The sequence below is a fragment of the Camarhynchus parvulus genome, chromosome 19 (assembly GCF_901933205.1).
Source record: "Camarhynchus parvulus chromosome 19, STF_HiC, whole genome shotgun sequence".
Taxonomy (NCBI): domain Eukaryota; kingdom Metazoa; phylum Chordata; class Aves; order Passeriformes; family Thraupidae; genus Camarhynchus; species Camarhynchus parvulus.
In genome coordinates this window covers 8,537,338-8,560,550 of record NC_044589.1, presented here as the reverse complement: position 1 = coordinate 8,560,550, position 23,213 = coordinate 8,537,338, and the positions used below count along the sequence as shown (strand labels likewise).

General features: G+C 43.2%; 1 protein-coding gene across 2 annotated transcripts; it reads right to left on the bottom strand.

Moving 5' to 3' along the window:
• On the bottom strand, positions 1–15,549 carry DHX40 (DEAH-box helicase 40). Of its 2 annotated transcripts, none has more exons than XM_030962427.1 (17): positions 15,352–15,549; positions 13,974–14,119; positions 13,074–13,193; positions 11,763–11,993; positions 11,529–11,595; positions 10,882–11,013; positions 10,352–10,451; positions 9,980–10,066; positions 8,806–8,988; positions 7,728–7,808; positions 6,401–6,558; positions 5,698–5,812; positions 5,311–5,419; positions 4,919–5,013; positions 4,308–4,377; positions 3,770–3,998; positions 1–1,331 (listed from the first exon to the last, which is right to left on the bottom strand). In XM_030962427.1, exons 1-17 carry the CDS (start codon positions 15,488–15,490, stop codon positions 1,192–1,194), a joined length of 2,202 nt encoding a protein of 733 aa, XP_030818287.1. In that variant the 5' UTR covers positions 15,491–15,549; the 3' UTR covers positions 1–1,191. The 2 variants fall into 2 exon arrangements, with proteins under 2 accessions (XP_030818287.1, XP_030818288.1); XM_030962428.1 differs by having other exon boundaries at positions 15,369–15,425.
• Between the last annotated feature and the right edge of the window lie 7,664 nt (positions 15,550–23,213).

Genomic DNA, 23,213 nt, shown 5'->3' with positions numbered 1-23,213 from the left:
GAAAATGCTTCACTTGAAAAATGAAAAAAAAAAAAAACCAAAAACCCAGCATTAGGACCTGCCAAGTGATTTATAGCCCCAAGGAACAGTGGGCATTCTGTGTACTCATTTCAGGCCCACTGGGTGGTGCAGATGGCATTTGACTCATGAGGGGCTGTGACACTGCAAATATAAATCAAATTAAACAGCAAAACTCAGAGCAGAGGATGAGTCAAGCCCAAGTGCTGCTGCTCCAAAGCAGAGCCTGAAAGAACAAAAACCCTTCCCCATCAATCACAGCATGAGGAACAATTACCAGACCCAGCACTTTCTTTATGAGCAATAATATTGTAATATTAAAAAAAAAAATTCTATGGTTCTGGAGGCTTTGGGATGCTGGGCAGTGCTGGAATGCTGGAGGTGAGGCAGAGGTGGAATGGTGAATGTTTTATTCAGGCTCCAGTAATAAAACACAATCCAGCACTTGAACCAGTGCCCAGGGTGGCACAGAGCACACAGCTGAGGCAGGAAAAATCACAGCAAGTTCTTCCAATTATTTGGAAATTCTTACACAAACTGCTCACTCGAGCCCTGGAGCGTTTCAGGGTTATTATGGTGATAAAACAGGATTTCTTTATTGAGAAGGAAACAAACTTCATGGTGACAAAGCACCACAGCTCCTCTTTCAGATGCTCAGGGAAAAACACTTTTAATTCCCTGTGTGTACCTGGTGCAGCACAGCAAGGAATGCAGGTGGGAAATGTCCCTTTGGATTTAATCCTGCAATTGCCCCTTTGGATTTAATCCTGCTGCTCCCACCACTACAAGAGTCCTTCCTGCACATTTTCCTGAGCATGAATTCTGTATGACCACCATCAGAATAAAATGGGTAAAAAATTACAGTTCTACTCTTTACAAAAATAAACCCCAACCGACCTTGAAAAACAATTTGATTTATAACAGCACTGAGAGCTCTTTAAGTCAAATAAGTGCCAGAGAATTGGCACCACACTTGGTATCAGGGCTTCAGCCACAGCTGAGGCCATGAAATTGTTGCCACTGACCTGCAGCAACACAAAGCTTGGGAAGTTTTCCCCGCTGGATGCAGCACAGGGAATTGTGTTTGTCCTCTTTGGCACTGCCCACGAGTTTCCCTGCACTCCTGTCAGTCCTTGGGCATTTTGCAAAGAGCCCAGAGCTGCACAAGCAGAGTTACCCCATCTCCTTCTCGGGGCCACTCAGACCCTGAGCTCTTTGCTGCTTCCTCTGCAGGTAGCGAGCTCGGGCGTCCTGGATGGATTGCTCATCATTCCTCCTCTCCATCTTCCCTGCAGAGCTCTCTGGGGCTCCTTCTGGGGGCACAGGAGAGAAAGAAATAAAAATAAAACTCTCTGTGTCAAACCCACCTCCCCTGCTGAATTTGTGTTCCCCCCAGATGAAGGGAAGAATGATGATAATAATAAATCAGCCTGTTCTCAGAAGATTTATTCTCAGAATAAATCTTCTGTTCTCAGAAGGCTGATTTATTATTTTATGATCTATATTATATTAAAGAATGCTAAACTAAACTGTACTAAAGAATACAGAAAGGATACTTACAGAAAGCTAAAAAGATAATAATGAAAACTCTTTCCAGAGTCCCAACACAGCTTGGCACTGATTGGCCAATGAGTGAAAACAATTCACACCAGAAACAAATGAAAAAATCTCCAAACACGTTCCAAAGGAACAAAACACAGGAGAAGCAAATCAGATCATTATTGTTTTCCTTTTTCTCTGAGGCTTCTCAGCTTCCCAGGAGCAAAATCCTGGGCGAAGGGATTTTTCAAAAATATGAATGTAACACCCCTCAGCATTACAAGTCCTCCTATTTGTTAAATACCAAAAAAACCCAACAAAATCTCTTTTTTTTTTTTTCTTCCCATGCAGCCATTTGAATGACTTCCAGAGAGGACAGACTGCACCACAGCAGGGAAGGAAAAAAATTCAAAATAAAAATCACACCTTAGCTCCCATGTCAATGTTTGCAGCTGGGCTCATCTCATCCCTAAATCTTGCTTTTTATTGTAACAGAGAATATGCAGCCTGTGTTCTGCACACCCATTTCTTCTCTGAACTGCACATCCCAAACTCAGGTTTGGGTAGGACAGGACAGGAAAAAACATTGGGATAAACTATCTTTAAAAAATTTCCGGAGGCAGGAGGGAGGGAGAGGAAAACATGCAGATAAGGGAGTGAAAAAAGTCAATATTGCAGCTCAGCCACCATCAGAAATGCACATTCCCCCACAGCACTGAGACCTTGGGACTGCTTCTCACAGAAAGGAAGAGAAGCAGAAAATATTTTCAGTCTAAAAAAACAATAAAAAAGAAAATCAAAGGCTCTGAGAGCCTAAAATCTGTGTGAGTGAAGCAGCTACTGCAGCCTGCTCCTGGGGGCTGGCAAGAGAAGAAGAAGGAACTTTAATCAGCACCCCTTGTTAAAATATTTCTAATTATTATGTCTTGTCAGCCACCTATTTTCATGAAGGTGCCAGAAATACAACATCTGTAAGGTCAAAATTAAACTGCAGTTAATTGGGAATTGCCTGCTGAAGTCATCATGTGAAGGGGGACACAGAGAACATTTCCTTCAGATAAACTGATGAGGCTCTTCTGCATTATTTATAACCAAATGAAATTGATGTTTAAAATGGTGGGTTTATACAATAATGCAGGGCAGCAAGAGATGCTGGCCTGAGCACAAGTCTGCATTTTTGCCTTTGTTAAGGAAATGGAAGAGAATCTGTATTTAGTGTACAAGAAATGGATGTTTTGGAAGGGTCAGCTCAGGAGTAAAGAGGCCCTTGGAATACTTGGCTGCTTTAGGAACCTGCTGACAGGAGAATCCCAGGAATGTCAGGCAGCCAGATCAGTTAGCAGGCACTAGTTCTAATTAACACTGACTATTTACACACTGGCATTAAATTCATTGTCAGAATCAGACACTCACCAACATGTGAGACTTTTTCTTCTCTGTCTATTGCTGGGTGAGGTTTTTGATATTTTTTTTCCTTCCCTCTGCCCCAAAGCTCTCAGGACTTCTCCCAGGGCATCATTATTTGGGCATCAATGGCTAAATACCCTTCACAAACTTAAACAACCAGCCTCAAAATGCTTTTATTCAACTCTGCTCTAAGAAACCAGAAGGGGGGAGCATGGCAAGAAGCAGCAACCAAACACCACAACTCAACTGCAGGGACAGAAAATAAGGATTGCAGAGCTGTGAGGAGAATAAAACAACCACAACTACACCAAACAATTAACACTTTCTAGCCCAGAACGTGCCATAATAAACACACAGGGCCCCAAAACAACGATGAAAACTTTAGTGATATTTTTGCCCGATGTCCGGGAGAAATGATGAGGAGGACTCCATCTTATCAGAAGGCTGATTAATTACTTGATTATACTATATTAGTCTATATTATTCTATACTATATTGCATTATATCTAAACTGAATCTGCCAAGCACTCAACTGCACAAAATCTTGTGACTGTCCCAACACACACACCTGGATTCAACTGGTCAGTGAATCAAAACACTCACACCAAAATCCACTCACCAATTCCACTTGTGAACAACACAGGAGCAGTAAATGAGATAAAAATTGGTTTTTCTTTCTCTGATGTTCAGAGAATATGAAACCCAGGATATCCTTGGGAAGAACTGTGCCTTGCTTTTCTCTGTGAAGAGAAACGCGGCGACAGAAAACCACACACACACACACAGGGATGAGCACTGTGCTTACCAAACTGCCTTTTCAGCTCCTCCCTCTGCTTCCACTTGGTTATTTCCTCCTCAGTCACCTCTTCCCTGGCCACACTGCTGAGCTCGTAGGCATCCACCTGGTGCAGCCTGGGCAGCAGCTCCCTGAGCCACTCGTAGCGCACGGGGCACACGGTGCGCACGTAGATCTTGGAGGTGACGGCCACGTCGTGGAAGATGATCCACTCCAGCAGGGTCTCCTGGTTGTAGAGCTGAAAAATTCAAAGGTTGGTTTGAATTTTCACAGCCCCACCTGCAGCAGAATGGCAGTGGTTGAGATGTGAGGGGGTGTTAGCAGGTTTTAGGTTTTAGAATTGATCAAAGAGGCAGAGGGGAAGTCCAGCCTGTGTCACTCCCACCTCATAACCCAAACCTTGACCAAGCCTGAGGAAATGAGGCTCTTCCCCACTCTCAAAATGAGCACTGCAGCCCAAAGCAAGCACCAGGGAGAGTTTAGGGACCTCCCCATCATTCCTTTTGGAGATGCTTTTCTGCTTTATCAGCAGGCTTTGGGAACTCACTGTGGATGAGGGGTGGATGTAGACTATGCTGCCATGTCCATCCATGGTGCAGAATGTCCTGGCTGCAGATCTAAAAAAAGGAAATTAAAAAAGAAATAAAAAAAAAGAAACAACAACAAAACAAAACACACATTGCTACGATTATACAGCAACAGTGAACTAAACAAATCAGTTGCAGCACTGAAAAAAGTTCTCAAATATCTACCCAGAGGAAGCTGCTTCCAGAGCTAAACTGTAAAAAACCATTTAAAGAGTGAAATACAATATATCTCATTTACCACAGCAGCACTGCAGGTGTAACACCACAATAACAACAGGGTTTGGTAGTAAAGTCTTTGAAAGCTGTGGTAACTGGAGATTTCCAAGCCCTTCAGCTGAATATCTGGAACCACTCTCAGCTGCTGAGTTAATTTCAGAGACAGAAAAATGACATTCCTGGGAAGCTCTCCTGGGAATGGTGAAGACAGTCAAAAGCAGAAGTTCCAGCCCCTTGGAGAAACATCTCCATCACTTGCAGTTTCTACTTTGCTGCTTTTACCAACATAAAACCACACTTTAAAGTAATTTGCATCATTTCTTTTCCATTCAGTTCTCCAAACTTCATTCCTTACCTCCTAGCAACATTAACAAAGTATCCTGCACACAGGCATCTTCTCAGTATTTCAGTTCTGGAGCCTTCAAGCGTCTCTTTAGGGAAATCTGGCAGCTGGGAAAAGAAAAAGCAACATGAATTAGGATCTTTCATCAAGAAAAAGCAATTAAACCCCCTCCATCCCATGGATTTTAAACTCTGGACAGAAACCATGGGGAAAGGAGAAAAACTCTTCTTCTTGCCCATTACCACCACTGTACCTGAGGCACACAGGCAATATAATAAATATTTAAGTGGTTTATTTTCTACTGGAGGAAGGCAGCAGCCACCTGGCAAAGGCTCAGCAGCCACCACATCTCTTAAATATAAGTTTACACAGCTCAAACATGCCCAGAAATGGGTTTTTTTTACCTGTTTCAGTTTAGTGGTTATTTCCCGCAGCTGCCTTTCCACACTAAAAGCAGATTTCACAGCTCTCCAATGGATCCAGTATTTCTGGCACCAGGCTGAAGGAGACTTGCTGAGAACAGGAATATTTGAATTATAAAGAAGCCCTTTGTCAGCTGCTTGCAAAGAAACTTGCCTCTATTTTATTGTTATGGTCATACAAAGGCAACAACCTACACAGGCAGATACTTTGTGGGGTTAAATAAAAAGTGTCTGGATGGAAATTACAGATCACAACAAGGCATAAATCTGGAATTGGGAATGAGCACAGAGATGTGTAACTGCAGCACACCTAAAAACTGGGAGTTATGAGCAATGCCAAAGCATTTAGTGTAAGGGAGAATTTCATACCTTGCTTTGCACTGTTCAAAAATATTTAAGAGGGTTGCAAAGTCATTGCATCCTCCCACTTGAGAGGCAAGTTCCTGGTGTTGAAGCTCAGCCTCCTTTTGCTTCTGAGGATCACCTGAGGAATAAGTTATATCTCACTTAAAGTCATTTTTGTTTATCACTACCTAATTTTCTGTTTGTTTTTGGCAGCTTTGGCCTGCCTATTCCTGTTATTTTTAGATTTGTCTCTCCTTCTACAGCTGCATTGACGGTTGTTCCTCCTTCCACTATTGCTAAACCAGAGCACCTAGATGCTATTAAATCCATGATTAATCTCATCAGTCAGCACCAGGGATGAAGAATTCCAGTCTCCAAGCAAGTATTTCTCACTCACAACCCATCCAGAGGCTGACATGGAAAGATAAAGGAATAAACAAACAGCTCACAGGGATCAAGAGAGGAAAAACAAGACTGTTGAACCCACCTCACCACAGCACCCTCTAATCTACTGAGCTCAGCTTTTTCCTACTGCCACAGCAATGGAGATCTTAAAATAAAGATAAAACCAACGGATCTGTGAGTTTAGTGAGAATTCACCTTCATCAAATGCAACATTTCCAGAGGGTTCTCTTAGGTTTTAAACACTCAGAGTTTGATTTCTCCTGCAGCACAACCCATTCCCCTTGGGAGAGGGAGGCAGAACCAAAGGAAGAGGAGCTCCCACCTGGTCGGATGAAGACGTTTTCCACTGACAGCATGGCTGCAATGGGGAGCAGGAGATCCTCACAGCCCAGGGAAGCAGCTTTTATCACAGCACAGGACAGGTTGGGAGGGAGGGGAAACTGCACCAGGAATTCTCCCAGTCTTGTCACATGGCCTCTCCTGACAGGAAAAAAAAATTATATAAATTTTTATTTTATATATATATATATATATATATATATATATATATATATATATATGAAATAGATATATTTATATATAGATATCTATTTATATATTTACAGGAAATATTATATATACAAAATATATTTTCTATATTTTATTATACATTTTATTATGCATTCTATTATGCATCTTATCATATATATTATTATATATAAATATATATTTACAGGAAATATATATATTAACATTATATGTATTTATATATTTACAGGAAAATTAAATATATTTTATATATTATATATGTTTTATTATCTTTTCTATATTTTATTATTATATATATTTTCTATATTTTATTATTATATATCTTATTATATATCTTATTATATTTACAGGAAATATATATTTATATTATATAAATTTATATATATTTACAGGGGAAAAGTATGTATATTTTTCTATATTATATATATTTTAATATGTTTTCTATACTTTATTATATATTTTATTATACATTCTGTTATATATTATTATATATCTAGTATATATCTTATTATATATCTTACTATATATTCATTCCTTCTGGTACATATCTTATATATTTCTATATCTATTTTTATATATACAGATCCAATGAAATGATGTGTAAATGTGAATTGGGTAAGAAGCACTTCCCTCTGGACAGTGAATTCCCATACAGGTGCTGGGGACATGGAGAAATGTCAACACCAATAAAATAACCCACATTTCTCCAGCTTGCTCGTGGCTGCTCCATGGCAGGCACAGCCAGCGTTGGGTTTGGTTTTTTTTTTTCATTATTTCCAAGAAGAATTCCTGGAAGTTTAGGATAAGATCTCACTTCCTGCCTGAGCTCTTGGATGGAGCTCCCCGGCCGAGCCTGAGCTCCTGAGCCACAACAGTCTGGGATCCAGAGCTGAGGTCACTCAGGAACTCCAGGACAACGTGCAGAACCTGATTTTTATCTCCCAAACCCCAAACCCTGCTCCATCCCTGGTTTTGTAGACAGTTTATTAAACCCCAGTAAACATCCTGGAGGTTAAATAAGGAAACACATGCTGCTGCTGAGGAGTGTCCTTCAGTCCACACAAAACATCAATTTAAGCCTTAGATTTGAAATTGTTGCAGTGAAACCCTTTGGTTTTTACCTGTCAATAGCATCGCACTGGTAAAGTTCCTTCAGAGCTTCCAAAATGTGTCTTTCCTCAGGGGGGTCCAAATAGGGAAATCTAGGGTTAAAAATGAAGTAGATTTGTGAGTTTTCATATTTATAAACATCATTTTAAACATTTAAATATTCATTTTAAAATTACTTTTAACAAACTTATTATTTTAAAATTTTTAAATTTATTTTATTTATTTTAAATTTTTAAATATTTATGAAAATCATTTTTAAACCTCCCCAATGCATGTCTTCTAACCAAAGTTAGATAATCATAAATAATCATCTTATGTGTGTTCCTGTACAACCTCCATCTGAGGAATTTCTGACAACAAATCCCATGGCACACACTAAACTGCATTTTCTACTCTTCTATGGTCTTAGAACTATAAAATTCCAGAGAGATGAAACTTTTGGAGTATAAAACACAGTATTTTAAGCATTTAAATGTGTAAAAAACCAGTATTTTAAGCATTTAAAGGTGCAAACCGCAGTATTTTAAGGATTTTAAGCATTTAAAGGTGTAGAAACCAGTATTTTAAGAACTGCAAGTATTTAGAGGTGTAAAAACCAGTATTTTAAGGATTTTAAGTATTTAAAAGAATGCTAAGAACTAGTATATAAGGATGTTAAGAACTTAAAGGTCTAAAAACCAATAGTTTAAGAACTGCAAGTATTTAAAGGTGTAAAAACCAGTATTTTAAGGATTTTAAGTAATCAAAGGTATAAAACCCAGTATTTTAAGCATTAAAAGATATTCTAAGGATTTGAAGTATTTAAAAGAACACTTTAAAAGAAGTATTTTAAGGATTTTAAGCATTTAAATATATAAACCCCAGGATTTTAAGGATTTTAAGTATTTAAAGGAACGCTAGAAACGAACACATTTAATTTGGGAGAGATGGGAGTTTTGGCAGAGCCTGATCCTGGAGCTGGGGATGCAGGCTGGAATGGAGAGGAGAGCAGCAGCAAAGCTGATTGAAGTGTCCCACTTGGCTGGGGCCCTAATCCTGCCCCTGCCCCTCCTGGAGCAGGATAATCCCCCTGCAGTGCAGGGAGCTCACCTGATGACATCATGCACGGAAAGGCATTTCAAGGTGAGGATCACAGATGTCAGGCTGGTCCTCCTGATCTCTGGCACGGTGTGCTGGGGCATGCACTGCTCCCAGAACTCCCTGCTGTACAACCCAAAACTCTTCCCTGCCGACGTCCGGCCGGCACGCCCGGCTCGCTGCTTGGCTTCACTCCTGCCCCCAAAAAAAACCAATATTCATTCCTTCTGGTAGCACCCAAACAAGCACAAAAAGTCTCTCTTTATAGATGGAAGAGGTATTCCTGCACAGCAGCTGAAAAATCCAGCTGTGCAAGAAACAAAGAAGAATTTTCGTGCATTTTTTGGACGCTGCTGTATTCAGCCAGCACTGCTCAGACAACGCCAATTCCTCCTAAATATCTGTAACTTTCAGCAAGTTGTATATCCTGAACTACTTTTTACTTGGTTTTAAATTGCTCAGGTGTGCTGGGGCATGCACTGCTCCCAGAACTCCCTGCTGTACAACCCAAAACTCTTCCCTGCCGACGTCCGGCCGGCACGCCCGGCTCACTGCTTGGCTTCACTCCTGCCCAAAAAAACCACCAACATTGAAACCTCTCATCCCTTCTGGTACCATCTAAACAAGCAAAAAAATTTCTCTTTATAGATGGAAGAGGTATTCCTGCACTGAAAAATCCAGTTGAAAAATCCAGCTGAAAAATCCAGTTGTGCAAGAAATAAAGAAGAATTTTCGTGCATTTTTTGGATGCTGTCATATTCAGCCAGCACTGCTCAGACCTCAGACAATACCAATTCCTCCTAAATATCTGTGACTTTTAGCAAGTTGTATATCCTGAACCACTTTTTACTTGGTTTTCAATTGGTTAATTAAAACCAATTAAAGTGGTTTTTAAACCTTAAAATGGTTTTTAAACCTTAAAGTGGTTTTAAATCTTAAAGTGGTTTCAAACCATAAAGTGGTTTTTAAAGCCTTAAGTGATTTTAAACCTTAAAGTGGTTTTTAAATCTTAAAATGGATGTTAAATCTTAAAATGTTTTCAAAATTTTAAGTGGTTTTTTACCTTAAAGTGGTTTTAACTCATGGGGCTTTGAGGTTGCTGCCTATCTTTTTATTTCTTTTTTTTAACACAGAGCGTTATTGCCAGAGCAGCTCCCAGAAACAGCAAGTGATATTTTCTACTTACTTTGAGATGGGAACCACCTCCAGGATGTCCAAACCCACTCGGGGATTATGGTTCAACTGCTTCACAAAGCCACTGTCCACCACATATCTGAAAAAAACAATGCAGAGAGGTAAAAAACAGGGCTCAGCAGGGAACTGACACATGGATTTCATTTTAAAAAAACCCACATTTTTTCTACCTAGACCCTGGTTATTCAGTAGATTTGATTTCAAAATAGATTCAAAAATATTTGTGACCACTAAGACTATAATAATATCAATTATTTTCTTACTACACATCCAAAAAAAGGGATCAGCAGCAGAAAAAATGTGTTTTTTCAAACCCACACCTTTCTGAATTATTCCCTCTGTTATGAGAGACAGAAATCAATACCTGACTCCTTCAATGGTCAGAGATGTTGCAGCAATGTTTGTGGAGACCACACATTTTCTGATGCCTCTGGGGGCTGGCAAAAATATCCTTTTCTGTTGATCTAAAATGACAGAAAATAATTACATAAAATAAAATTACTAAATAAAATAAAATAAAGCAATATAAAATAAAGCAATGCATAATAAAGCAAAATAAAATATAAAATAAAGTAAAAAAAAGTAAAAAAAAGTAAAGTAAAATAAAATAAAATAAAATAAAATAAAATAAAATAAAGTAAAATAAAATAAAATATGAAGTAATCTGGGCTTTCAGTTACTCAATACCCCCTTCCTAACTGAAAATCTTGAATATCCAGTGGATCTGGATTTTGACTGGAGGCTGAAGTTTGATTTAGTTTATGGTGACCACAATAAAACCCCACCCCAAAGGGGTTCATTACCACCCTTTTCCCAGCCCAAACAGACAATCTGATGAGGATGATGTCTATAACAAGCCCTGCAGCTCAGATTAAATGAGATTTTGGCTCTGACCTGTGGACATGGAGCCGTAGAGGGGCAGGATGAGGAGCCCCTCCACAGCCCGGTCGTGCACCTCGTAGCGGTAATCGATGGATTCTGCTCTCTTGAAAAGCAAATCACAAGCTCTTTCTATCTCATTCTGCCCTAAAAGACACACAAGAGCATTAAAGTCACCTAATCAGCTACAACTCTGCATTCCTACTTTGCAACACCTTTAAAAATATTGTTTTGTCAATATGCAGAGCTGCCAGCATCATTAAAATAAGGAATTCATGAGAGGGGGTTTGGGAGGTGACATCCAGCCTTTCCACAGGGCTTCCCACCAAGGATTTGCCTTAAAAAGATTAGATATCTTTTAATTAGATATTAGATATTAATATTAATATTAGATATGGGCCTGGCCTATGCACTGATGTAGGATTCTACAGCTCAAATAATTCTTCTTCCCTGAATCAACAACAAACTAAACCATGCAGACAACACAGAGTGAATCTGGTTATTCCTAAAAAGCTCTGAAAACTACCACTGCACAGGACTTTGTGCATCACCCTGCACCTTTCCCTTCCCACTGCTCTGGGAGAAACCAGGCAGGCTCTGGAAGCTTTTCTGTCTTGCTGGCAGTGCCATAATTCACCTGGAGTACCCAGGAAAATTCTCACCTGTGAGGAAAACCAGGATGTCACCTTCTGGTTCATTTACGTGAACATCCAGGGCGACCTTCACAGCCTGGAACAAACAACAAACAAGCCAAAATCAGCTGAAATCCCATTTAATTCACCATACCAACTGATCCTCCCCTATTTCCTGCAGAGATGCTGAGAACACAACACAGCAGCTCATTCCTGTGGCCTCCCCCAGGTGAAAATCACCCCAAAAGCAGAGAGAAAACAAACCTCTGTGACATAGGCAGAGCTGCCCACATCCCTGGGGCTCAGCAGGTTGCAGAATATCTCCTTGACAGGGTAACTTCTGCCTGGAATGTGCAGCACTGAGCAGTGCCCAAAGAACTCTGAGAGCTTCTCCACCTCCAGGGTGGCTGACATCACCACCACCTTCAGGTCTGTCCTCCTGCCTGCTGGCTTCTCCTGCAGGAACAGCTTCTTCAGCAAACCAAATAAAATATCCTGGCAGAAAAACAGAAACAGCTGATGTTGATACCCTGGTTTTGTTAGAAGAGCCTGAGAAACTTGGAAATTTGATGATTTTATCCCACTGACAGAGTGAAAATGACACATTACAGGCCCAAGGACTCTGAAGAAAACATACATTTCCCCTGGACATTTTGGTTTCTAGAGTTCAATGATTTCTTTACCATCTCTCCTCACAGCACCAGTGTAACTCAAACCCCTTTGTTTTTCATTTTTATACTCTCTTGGTCAAGTCATTTGTGAGAAGTTACCTCAGCCCCATTTTTCATCCCATTTTCCAGTCTGTATCCCCTGACTGTGTGTGCACCTCTCCTTGGTTTTATTTATTGCTACGACCTCAGCAAGTTTATTTTACTCTGTGCTGCTCTGAATTACAAATCTGCTCCTTCCACCACTTCAGCTCAAAAACCTCCCTCAAATAAACTATTTGCAATTCCCTCAGATGCCTGAGGGCAAACTGGGATTCAGGAGATCATTTTCCCTTTTTCCAGCTGGACTGGGAGATGGTTTGCTGGAGCAGGAGATTGTCTGACACCCAGCACAATCTCCTGAGGTCTCAGTGACCTGAATGTCCCTTTGCTGGCCACAGAAGGGTCAGGGTGACCTCTGAAAGCTTTTGGGACTCAGGTCTAGATGCTTCCATGGACCCAACAGCCATAATCTCTTTGCACAGTCACATACACACCCTAAAAAACATTGGGCCTTAGGGCAGGAGAGGTGTTTTGTCTTTTTTTGGTGTATTTTGTGGTGGTTTATTTTTTAAATTAGTATTCTAGAAAGACTGTGTTCTACCTTCAATCTCCTGGAAATTTTGGGAGAGTATTCAACACCCAGCAGTTTTAACTGCATTTAAATGCAACAACTACAAACCCTCCAACACCATTAGAGGCCACATCTTATTTTCAATTTATGCAGCATGGACTGAACAAAGCAGCAAAAGGACAAAGTCAGTCCAAACCCCTGGGGATTGTGCTGAAGTGAAAGGAAGGGACAAACAGAGCACAGAAAAGGAGAAACAGTGACCCAAAAAAAACCCAGCTATGAGGTGACACTCACAGTGCTGAGGCTCCTCTCGTGGGCTTCATCCAAAATGATGACGCTGTACTTGCTGAGGAGGGGGTCAGCCAGGATGTGCCTCAGCAGGCACCCATCAGTCATGTACCTGATGGCAGTGTCCTGCAAGGTGCAACCACACAGTCACCTGCCAGCCTGGCTTTTTATCTCAAAGCAAACACTTCTACACATCTGTCCAGCACACCACAAGGATTTTCCTTAAAATATATTTAAGGGCCTGGCCCATGCATTGATGTAGGATTTTACAGTTAAAATAATTCTTGTTGTGCTCATGCACAGCAGCACAGATGCTTGGCAATGTTTCACCTGCAAGGTGCCCAAAAACCTCCTTGAAATGAGTCAGGGGACACAAACAGCAGGGACAGCTCCTTCCCAAAGCTCTGGGACAGCTCCCAGCCCAGCCTGGGTGACCCTGGCACACCCCCAGAGTACCACAAGGATTTTCCTTAGAAGATATCTAAGGGCCTGGCCCATGCATTGATGTAGGATTTTACAGCTAAAATAATTCTCATTGCGCTCATGCACAGCAGCACAGATGCTTGGCAATGTTTCACCTGCAAGGTGCCCAAAAACCTCCCTCAAATGAGTCAGGGGACACCAACAGCAGGCACCCAGCCCCCTGGGTGACCCTGGCACACCCCCAGAGTACCACAAGGATTTTCCTTAGAAGATACCTAAGGGCCTGGCCCATGCACTGATGTAGGATTTTACAGCTAAAATAATTCTCATTCTGCTCATGCTTGGCAACGTTTCACCTGCAAAGTGCCCAAAAACCTCCCTCAAATGAGCCAGGGGACACAAACCTTCCCAAAGCCCTGGGACAGCCCCCAGCCCAGCCTGGGTGACCCTGGCCCACCCCCAGGGCAGCCCCCAGGTGCCCACCTCGCAGGTGCAGTCGTCGAATCGGACCTGGTACCCCACGAGGGCCCCCAGGGCACAGCCCATCTCCTCGGCCACCCTCTGTGCCACCGACACGGTGGCCACGCGCCGCGGCTGGGTCACACCGATGGCTCCGTGCTCGGCCAGCCCTGGGGGGACACAGAAGGGCTCGGGGTCGGAAGGGTGAAAAACGCCAACCGCTTGGGTTTTAACGTTTTAAAAGTTTAATAGTGATGAAATGGTTGTAAAAATAGTGATGCAGTTAGAGTAATAACGAGTAGGAGAATTTGGATTAGGCCAATATGAGACAATAGAAACACAGAGTTATGGACAGTGCAGGCACCTCTTCTGGGCAAAATAAGCCTGAAAAAGGACCCACGTTAACAGAGGATTAACTCTTAAAAACAACAGCCTGTTGCATATTCATACAGCTCATACATGATGCATAAATTCCACTCAAACACAGTATTCTGTCTGGTCAGTGTCAGCTTCTTCCTCTGAATCCTGACAGCGCCTTTGTGCGGGAAGAAATTCGTTTCTTCTGATAATGGAGCAATAAATTCTCTTTCTCTGAAAGATTTAGGTGTCCTGTGGCTGCTATCTCACTGCCAGTCCTTTCTTTAAAAAAGTATCCTACATAGTGTCCTGGTTTGAAAAGGAAGTGAGTTTTTTGGGAGTTTGTGCTGCAATTTAAATATTTTTTCAAATATGTGTCAAACCATGACACATAGCACAGTTTCTATTTTAACATTTTCTTATAACCTAAAACTATATTTAGCACACTACTTAAGAGAATTAATACAGCATTACTTTCTAACACAACACATATAATATTCATTTGGATATTTGTGAAAAGCCAACCATAAAATACGCATTTTTCACAGAAGGGACAATAAAGATCATCTCATTTCACCCACTCTTGGGACACGTTCCACTATGCCAGGTTGCTGCAAGTCTTCTCCAGCCTTGGATGCTTGCAGGGATGGGGCACATTCCCTGGGCAGCGTATGCCAGGCTCTCCCATCCTCGCAGGGAACAATTCTTTCCCAGTATCCCACCTGACCCTGCTCTCTGGCAATGGGAAACCATTCCCTGTCACTCCAGACTCCTTCAGGCTCTAAGATCACCTCTGGAACCTTCTCCAGCCTGACCACCCTCAGTGATTGTGGCACACGGGGTTGTGCTGCTGCAGGTCACTTTATAACACGTACCTACACAACGTACACATGGCCAAAGTTTTGGGGTTTTTTTTTATTTAAAAGGTTTAACCAAGCCACCTCCTCTCACCACAGCCCAGCCCGAAGCTGCGTCACCCGTGAGGGGACAGGGGCATAACCAGATGAGTTTATCGATGCTCGTGGAGGGGGGGGTGTTCTGTTACCTGCCTCGTAGAGGTACCTGGGCAGCTGCGTGCTTTTACCGCTGCCCGTCTCGCCGGTGACGATGAGGAAGGGCCGCTCCCTCACGGCCTCCACCAGCTCTCGGCGGCAGCGGCGGATGGGCAGGGCGGGGCCGTCCATGGCGGCTCCCGGGCCTCACCTGGGCCTCACCTGAGGCCCCGCCCACGCGCGCGCCCGGCGGGAACCCCCCGCGCGCGCCCCCGCGCCCCGCCGGTGCCGCGCGTCTCGCGCATGCGCGCCACGCCCCCGCTGTTTCCCCCGCCTCCTCGTTAAGCCACGCCTCCAAGCAGCTTCCCGCCTCTTCTTGAAGCCACGCCCCCCCAGTCTCCCCTCAGGCTCTCGCAGCGCCTCAGAGTCACAGAATTGTTCAAAAAATGCTAAAAATCACCAAATTACAAAGTGCGGAGGGTTGGAAGGATCTCGAAATCAATGATCCCGTCAGATCAGGCTGCTCAGATGTATTTCGTGAGAAAATTTGAGTCTTGAGTCCACACGTAAATGTCCTGATGGAACGACCCTGATTAGGAAAAGGACATTCTAAAATCTAAGGGACAAGAAACCATCTCGAATTCTGTTATAAATCAGAGTAATGCTCTCTTTCTATAGGTCAGCTAGGTGTCATACTGTGTTACATTAGGCTGTTACACAATGCTGAGCAAAACACAATTGTATGCATATAGAAAATAGTAATATATTGATAAATAAACCTGCTTCACCAAAACCTCTTCCTTGAGAGAGAAAAAGCTCTTCGATGTTGGATCTTTTTATACTTTCAAACCTAGTCAACAAGAGACGAGATTCAATCTCTGAAACAGAGAGCAGCCAACAAGCTCTAAGGGATGTGTTAGAAAAAGCAGATTACTTGTTAGAATTTTAAAAGTTTAGGGTTGGACATGCTCCAATGATCTCAGGGGCAGCTTAACAAAGCTGTGGGAAAAAAAAGCGGTACCCTTGGTAGTGGACACAAAGAATGCAGAATTTAGGGGACATCTGGCAGAACTGCCAAGATGTGGAAGAAACTGATAAACCCAGCTCAGCTCCAAGTGGGTAAAAGGTAATTCTGGTAATTCTGTGACCACCCACCCAAGAAACCCACTGACCCCAAAGAGAAAGACTCAGCACAGCACTAATTAGCGTCAGAAGCAAATCATTAACCGGTAGAAGATAGAATACTAATTAACAAGTGGACTATGTGACTGGTGGCAAATGAACACTAATTCCTTTGTGTGCTAAAATGTGTAAACAGTAAAAAGTTTTGATGGTTGGGTTGCCTGCTCTGTGAGGTTCACCCAGGCTTGGCAAGGCTGAAATAAATAATCAGTGTCTCTCTGGAACGTGCAGGTATCACCTTGTTGTGCTCCGGGTAACAAATGTGATTTTTAAGGACATTAATAAACCCCAAAACTGGCTGTGATGAACAAATGAAGGCGCTGCAGCTCCATCTGTGAGTTCACAGCAGGCCTGAAGGTGGCAAGCACAGAACACTGAACACACACCAGCCGCAGTCCAGCTCCCTTGCTTTCCCCAAAATGTGATTTTTATGGTGAATTTTGCCCGTAGCTCAGTGCTTTCTCCCCTCACACACTGTTGTTTCACCCTCCATTGGGCTCTATCAGTGAAAAGAAGCACGCAGTAAATGTTGTGTCACGCCAGGAGCAAATTCAGGCCACCCGCTGAGTCTGGTTGTCCCAAATTCCCTCAATTTTTGCCTCTGGCACAATGGGAGAAATATTTCCCCACTAGGAGCATGCACTCTGAGGCTTGGAAAATATTCCATCAGATCCATCAGTTAGCTTTGTCTAACCTACAAATAATTGTTTGGTTTGCCAGCAAGCAGGCATTGTAAAATCTCACAATAATCTGGTTTGTGACAATCTGACAAAAAATGGTGGAATATGCTGATACACTATGTTGGTACACCCCTTTATGGAAAATATCAAATTTATTGAATCGCCGTTTACTTATGTCATGTTGCCACTGGTAATTTACAGTTAATGGTGATCATATACACATTTGAAACTGCAAACACACCCTTATTTCAGTTTTTGCTGTGTGTTTGCCAAGAAATATTTAATGGTTTTAATAGACACACATTTATGCAGACACACTTGCAGTCTGCATGATTTTATTTAAATCACATCTTTCCTTTGGCAGACACAGGGCTAGGTAAGGTTTTTCAATTCTCTTTTCTTTTTTTTTTTTTTTTTTTTTTTTGTCCTCCCAGCCTGGGAATAGCAGATTTGGTTTTAATCAACCCCTTTGCAGACTTGAACTTTGTCCTCCTGGAATACAGTGCCATTCATTTAAGGATTTCCCCCTGTCTAATAAACATTAATGAAGCACACTTTACAATTCCCCTGTGATCTTATCTCAGTTTCACAGATGGGGAAAACAGAAACAAATTAAGGGGTCTGCACACACCACAAATCAAAGGCAGGGCTGGGGGAAGAACCCAGGGATCCCAGCACAATTCCCTGCTCCAATAACTGAGACATGTGCTCCCATCCCTGCAGCTGCACAGGGCAGCATTGTTACCTTCAGGCCATCCAGGAAGACTAAAATTGCTCTTTTCCTGAGGTTTAGCTCCCCACAGAACTGCAAATTCTGTGAGGTGGCAGAGGGCTTGTGGCTCTGCTGGATTATCCCTCAGGATGTCTTTATTCCCTTCTGAGCAGAGGATCTCTTTTCTTCTTTTCTGATTAGCAGAGATCTAGCAGGATGTGGGGAATATTCCAGCCCCTGCTGGTACACCGTGGGGTTTATCCATCTTTCCCAGGAGAGAAGCCTGATTGCCTGGGGAATTTTCATCTCCCAGCTCTGGACAATGTGGTCCATTCCATGTGCCTGCGAAGAAAACCACATCTATTAATTACATCCAGCAAGGAAAGACAGGTAATTGCCTTGTGCCTGGAATCTCTAAGTAGGGCCACTTTCTAGCAAAACAATCCCCGAGCTGTGATTTCAGCAGAGACAGAGGAAACCAATGCTCCCTGCAAGCTGCACTCCTGTCAGACACCCAGCAGTTTTTCTGACAGCCAGGATTTTTGTGGCACTGGCTGTGAGTCATTATTGAAGAAGTGTTATTCTTAAAACAGAGGAAGAATGCTGGAAAAAGGAGGTGTTAGACAGGAAAAAACCCAAACCCCTTTCACACCTCCATCTGCTGTCTTACAGTGCCTTGCTACCAAACATTTACAAATTGACAAGTTTTATTGCAAATCTTGCTCCGCTTGTTAAAAATTGCTTCTTTTTGAAGACACAATCAGACATTTAGCCTTTCTCCCCTACCATGAATATATTTTCCTTGTGTTTAGCTCCATGGAAAACAACAATTCCTACTGTGCAGCATTCTGCCAGGACCGCCAGGTTATTCCTAACTGCACTCCCAGGTTTCTGCTAAAAACAGGCTGCAGGAAATACAGCACTGGCAGGAATCTGGTTTAGTTTGTTCTGCAGGTGGGCAGTGTCCAGCCAGAGCCAAGCTGGGAATTGCTCTGGTGGAATTAAATATTTTTGTGCTGGAAAGGGATTTGCAGTTCTGTGCTGGGAGCCCATCTCAGCTGTGGCATTGAGGAGCCCCTGAGCCAGGTCTGAGCGAGCCATGGCACAAAGGGTGACAGGACTGCCACAGCAACTGCCCATCCTCTTGTTGGTGGCCTCACAGCCCTGCCCGGCTCACCCCAGGCCGATCCCATTCCCCTCCCAGCTGCTCTGGGGCTGTGTCTGCACATGGACCTGCAGTGAGTCACAGTCACACTCTCAGGTCTCTGTGCCCCAGTTCTGCAAACCTTTCTGCACAAACATCATTGTACTCAGCACAAGAGACCTGGGGTGCTCACTGCGGGCCTTGACTGATGTTCTTAAAGCCCTGCTTTCTCTTTAAAGTTGGTCTAGGAAGTGATTTTGTTGATTGACCCCCCTCACACGTCCGCCTGCTTCACCCTTTTTAAATTTAACTCCAGTGTCAGATCTGCAGCTGTTTCCGAGGCCACATCCATGAATGATTGCTGCTCCTGCCAGGTGCAAGCCTGAATAAAAAGGTCACAGGCTGGGGAGAGGATTAAGCTTTGGCTCAGCTGTTTGCATTCTCACACAGAGCACGGGCTGTCCGTCCATCTGTCTGTCAGCCCTCACACACCATCCAGACAGGTGAGGAGCTGAATGTTGGAAACAATCCAGCGGTGCTCCTACAAAGCCACTACATCGTGTCTGTGGTTTAAAAAAAGCTCCCCCAGCAATCCTCCAAGCAGCCCTTGGATCAGTGAAACTATCTGTGCAGAAACACAAATGCAGAATGGCATGGGAACAGTCTCCCTGGAGACTGGGGCAGGGCAGATTGGAGAATACCTAAATCTCTAAATGGTGTCTGAGATTTTTCATGTTAAATTGGAACATTTTCTTCCCACGCTTACCTAAGGAGATGAAGGGAGGCAGCTTATGGACGCTTAGCACATACACTGAGAGCAAGCAGGGGAAAAAACCCCAGGAGGCAGGGAGCAGATCCATCCCCCTGGATCTCCACCTGAAGCATTCCACTGATTCAAGGCCTTTTGTACCTGCAGCAGTGAAAGCTCTTGGCTACTTTAAGACCTTCTCACACTTGCACTTCTGTTTCAACCCATGGGAGGCTTCCAATCTATTTCTGTATATTAGGCATCCTTCCTCTTCTGACTTCCTTATCAAATGTGCAAAACAATCAATAATTCACTTAGGCCCTCCATTCCCATTGGAGTGCACCCATGGCTGTGATTTAAATATATTTCTGTGACTGTACAATGAGCAGATATCCTAAACTGCCCTGGAAATGCCCTCTTACACATGACAGCATCTCCTGCTACCCAAAGTAGTTTTATTTCTCCAGCTGTTAAATCTAGGACAAAATACTATTCTTTTGTTCTATATTAAGACCATGGAGTAACAGCAGCTGACTTCCCAGCCTCTGTCCTCGTGGAGGGGAGCAGCAGGATGAAGAGTTAACCCCTGGCATGAGCTTTTCTCTTGCTAAGTCATTAAGAAAAGCCAGATCTCCTCGATGCTCTCCTGGATAACAAAAACCTGGAGGTTGATGAGCTGGGGGTTGCCTTCCTCCCCTTCCCATGGCCCTCACCACATACACCAAGTCCAGGCTCACCTGGATTTCCTTCCACAGCCTTGTTTGGAAGGACCTGAGGCTCATGTAGCTTAATTAAAGACAAAAAAGCAGGTTTGAACTCTCCTTCCCCTTACCACAGATGCTGTCACACCTCCCAGGAATGAACTCATCCCTGACACCCTCATTTTGGAGGGGAGGGCTGAGCTCCAGGAGATAAGTGACTTGACCAAGGCTCCAGGAGTGACAGATACCCAAGTCAGAGTCCAGATTGCCCGGAGTGACAGATACCCAAGTGCCACATCCCCCAGACTTCAGAGATGTGTCCAGACCAAACAAGTACCAAAACTTCTTACCAGGGACAAGGACACAGCCTGTCAGAGCACAAAAACCCCCTCATATTTTATCTGGGAATCTACAACCTCTCCCTTTTCCTCTTGTTCCCGTGTTTGACCTTTCGGTATCATCAGCTCTGTGTGTCCACAACATCCAGCAAGGAGGGCAGAGCACGGGGCAGCCACACACGTCCTGCTAATGACTTCACTTCTTCCACCAGCTCTGGAAAAAACAAAAACAAACCCAAATCCCCGCTCCTGCATAATTGTGGCTCTGTTATTCATGGATCTTAAATCGTACTCCTTCATGAATTTTAATGTGCAGTCCATTTTCTTCCCGCTAATCCTACATTAGGCTGGAAGCCTTTCCAGACTGAACATTTGCCCTCCTTCACTTTTCATTCCCTCAGCAGCACCGTGGCTGCCTGTCCCCAGGCACTGCCCTTGTCTCAGCTGGGCTGGCACTGAACTTCAAGCAGCATGAAAGTGTTTTCTTATCAGATCCTCCAGTTCTGTGCATCCCTGGCAAAAGCAGCAGGGCGGCTGCCCGGGCAGCCTGGGAACAGCAGCTCTTTATTTTGCCCACGATTTGGATTTGGCAATCTCTGGGGCGCAGCGTTGTTTGAGGCAACGCCTGTCTGCAAGTCTTTAGCACCATGCTTTTATAAATCCCTTTTTCCAGCTAAAACCATCTCCACAAGTCATCAGGAAGGAGTGAAAGCCTTTCAGGAAATTCTCCTTTCCAAGGAATTCCTGACGAGTGGCACACAAGAGCAAACCACAGGCGGTTCCACACCACCACAAGCTCTGAGATGCTGAACAGCCCCATTTTAAATGATACTTGGGTTAAAAACCAGACAGGACCATGAGATACTCCCGTGTCACCTTCTGCAAAATGCACTTTGAGCCTGTTCTTTCAGTACTAAATTTAATCATTTGTTCAGCTGAAGTGATGCTTCCAAAGGGAAGATACCCAGGCTCAGTTTGGATAGAGGAGGCAGCCACCATTTCCCTTGGAGACATCCCTGAGGAATCATTCTGCCAGCTCTGCCCTGAGGAGTGGAATCTACAACAAATTGAGGCAAGATGCTCTGGCTGTGTTAAATTGCTAAGAATATCTCAAACCCATCCCTTCCATGTGTCTCACAGAACCCTTATTAGACGAAAAAGGAATATGGCACAGTTCTCAGCTCTAAACTTCTAAAAATATGAGAACTTTGATATATAAATGCATGTTGAGGACCTGGCTGGCGCTGACTACAAATGTTCCCAATTGCCTTTAATTCCACACCACTTGCAGAACCAGTGGTGCTATTTCTTTTCCAGGATATCCAGAACACACCCAGGGCTCTAAGGATTCCATCCCTGGGGACAGTTTGTGTGCCATCAGTGCAGCAGGCAGGAATGAATCGGGCTGAAAATCTGATTTGACTTAAACAACACTGACCTGATGAGGAGAAGGGAGTCTGAAGCAGGCCTGCAAATCCCATCTGTTCCTTATTTCTATAACGGGCGAGCTAAAACCCTAAATCCACACAGCTCTGAGCTTTGAAGCCAAATTTTGCAGCTTGAGTCCATTACTAGCAAATGATGACTGCTAGCCCAGCTCCTTTAATTGGAGGCTGGGATTTATAACTCAACATTAAATGAAGGAGACGTATTGCAGGGTGACTAACAGCTAATCTGGGAAGGCACTTGGAGACAGAAATTCATGGGTTGGTGAATCAATAGGCCCACCTCTTTGCTCCCCATAAATATATTATCAAAACCCTCATGGTTAATGATGTTCTGAGGCTGATGTTGAGAACCCCTCAGATGCTCCTCAGCTTTTGGGAGCTAATAAAACCCTGCACTAACTCTCTTAGTTATTGTATTAAGTTACAGTTTTTGATGGGTTTTTTCCCCAGCAATTTGATGTCAGGAAAAAATCTAAACCATAAAGCAAGCAGCTTTTTAGCTTTGTGAAAAATAAAAGTGAGCATATTCAGAGAAAAAAAAAAGTCTGGTCTCTGTCCTTTAATTCTCAAGAACAAAGCTGGAGAAGTGAGGGTGGAATTTGGCAATTCCATTCCCATTAGTGCAGAGCAAACCCCTTAAATATATAATGGCTCAAGGACAATGTGGATTGGAAATATAAGCTTGGAACTGTTAAGGTACCTAATTATTTTCCATCCATCTACCTTCACATTAAACCCCAGGGTTTGATGCTTCCCTGGCTGCTGGGGCAGGCACTGGGTTTTTGAAGTGATGCTCTGTTTATAGAATTGCAATTACTCAGTATTGGCCTTTGTTTGGAGAAGAATCCCTGTCCATCCTCACTAATGGCTTCTTCTGATCTCATCCAGTGTGGAGGATTTCCTGAGCATATTAAAAACATTCTCCACTCTGCCTTTTTAGTTTAGCCAAAGATTTAACGACT

Coding starts and splice junctions, on each gene's coding strand:
- DHX40 (XM_030962427.1), bottom strand. CDS start 15,490: ATGGACGGCCCCGCCCTGCCCATCCGCCGCTGCCGCCGAGAGCTGGTG. Junction 10,452..10,881: donor CTACGGCTCCATGTCCACAG/GTCAGAGCCAAA, acceptor CTGTCATTTTAG/ATCAACAGAAAAGGATATTT. Junction 6,559..7,727: donor CAGTGCGATGCTATTGACAG/GTAAAAACCAAA, acceptor TTTTCCTGTCAG/GAGAGGCCATGTGACAAGAC.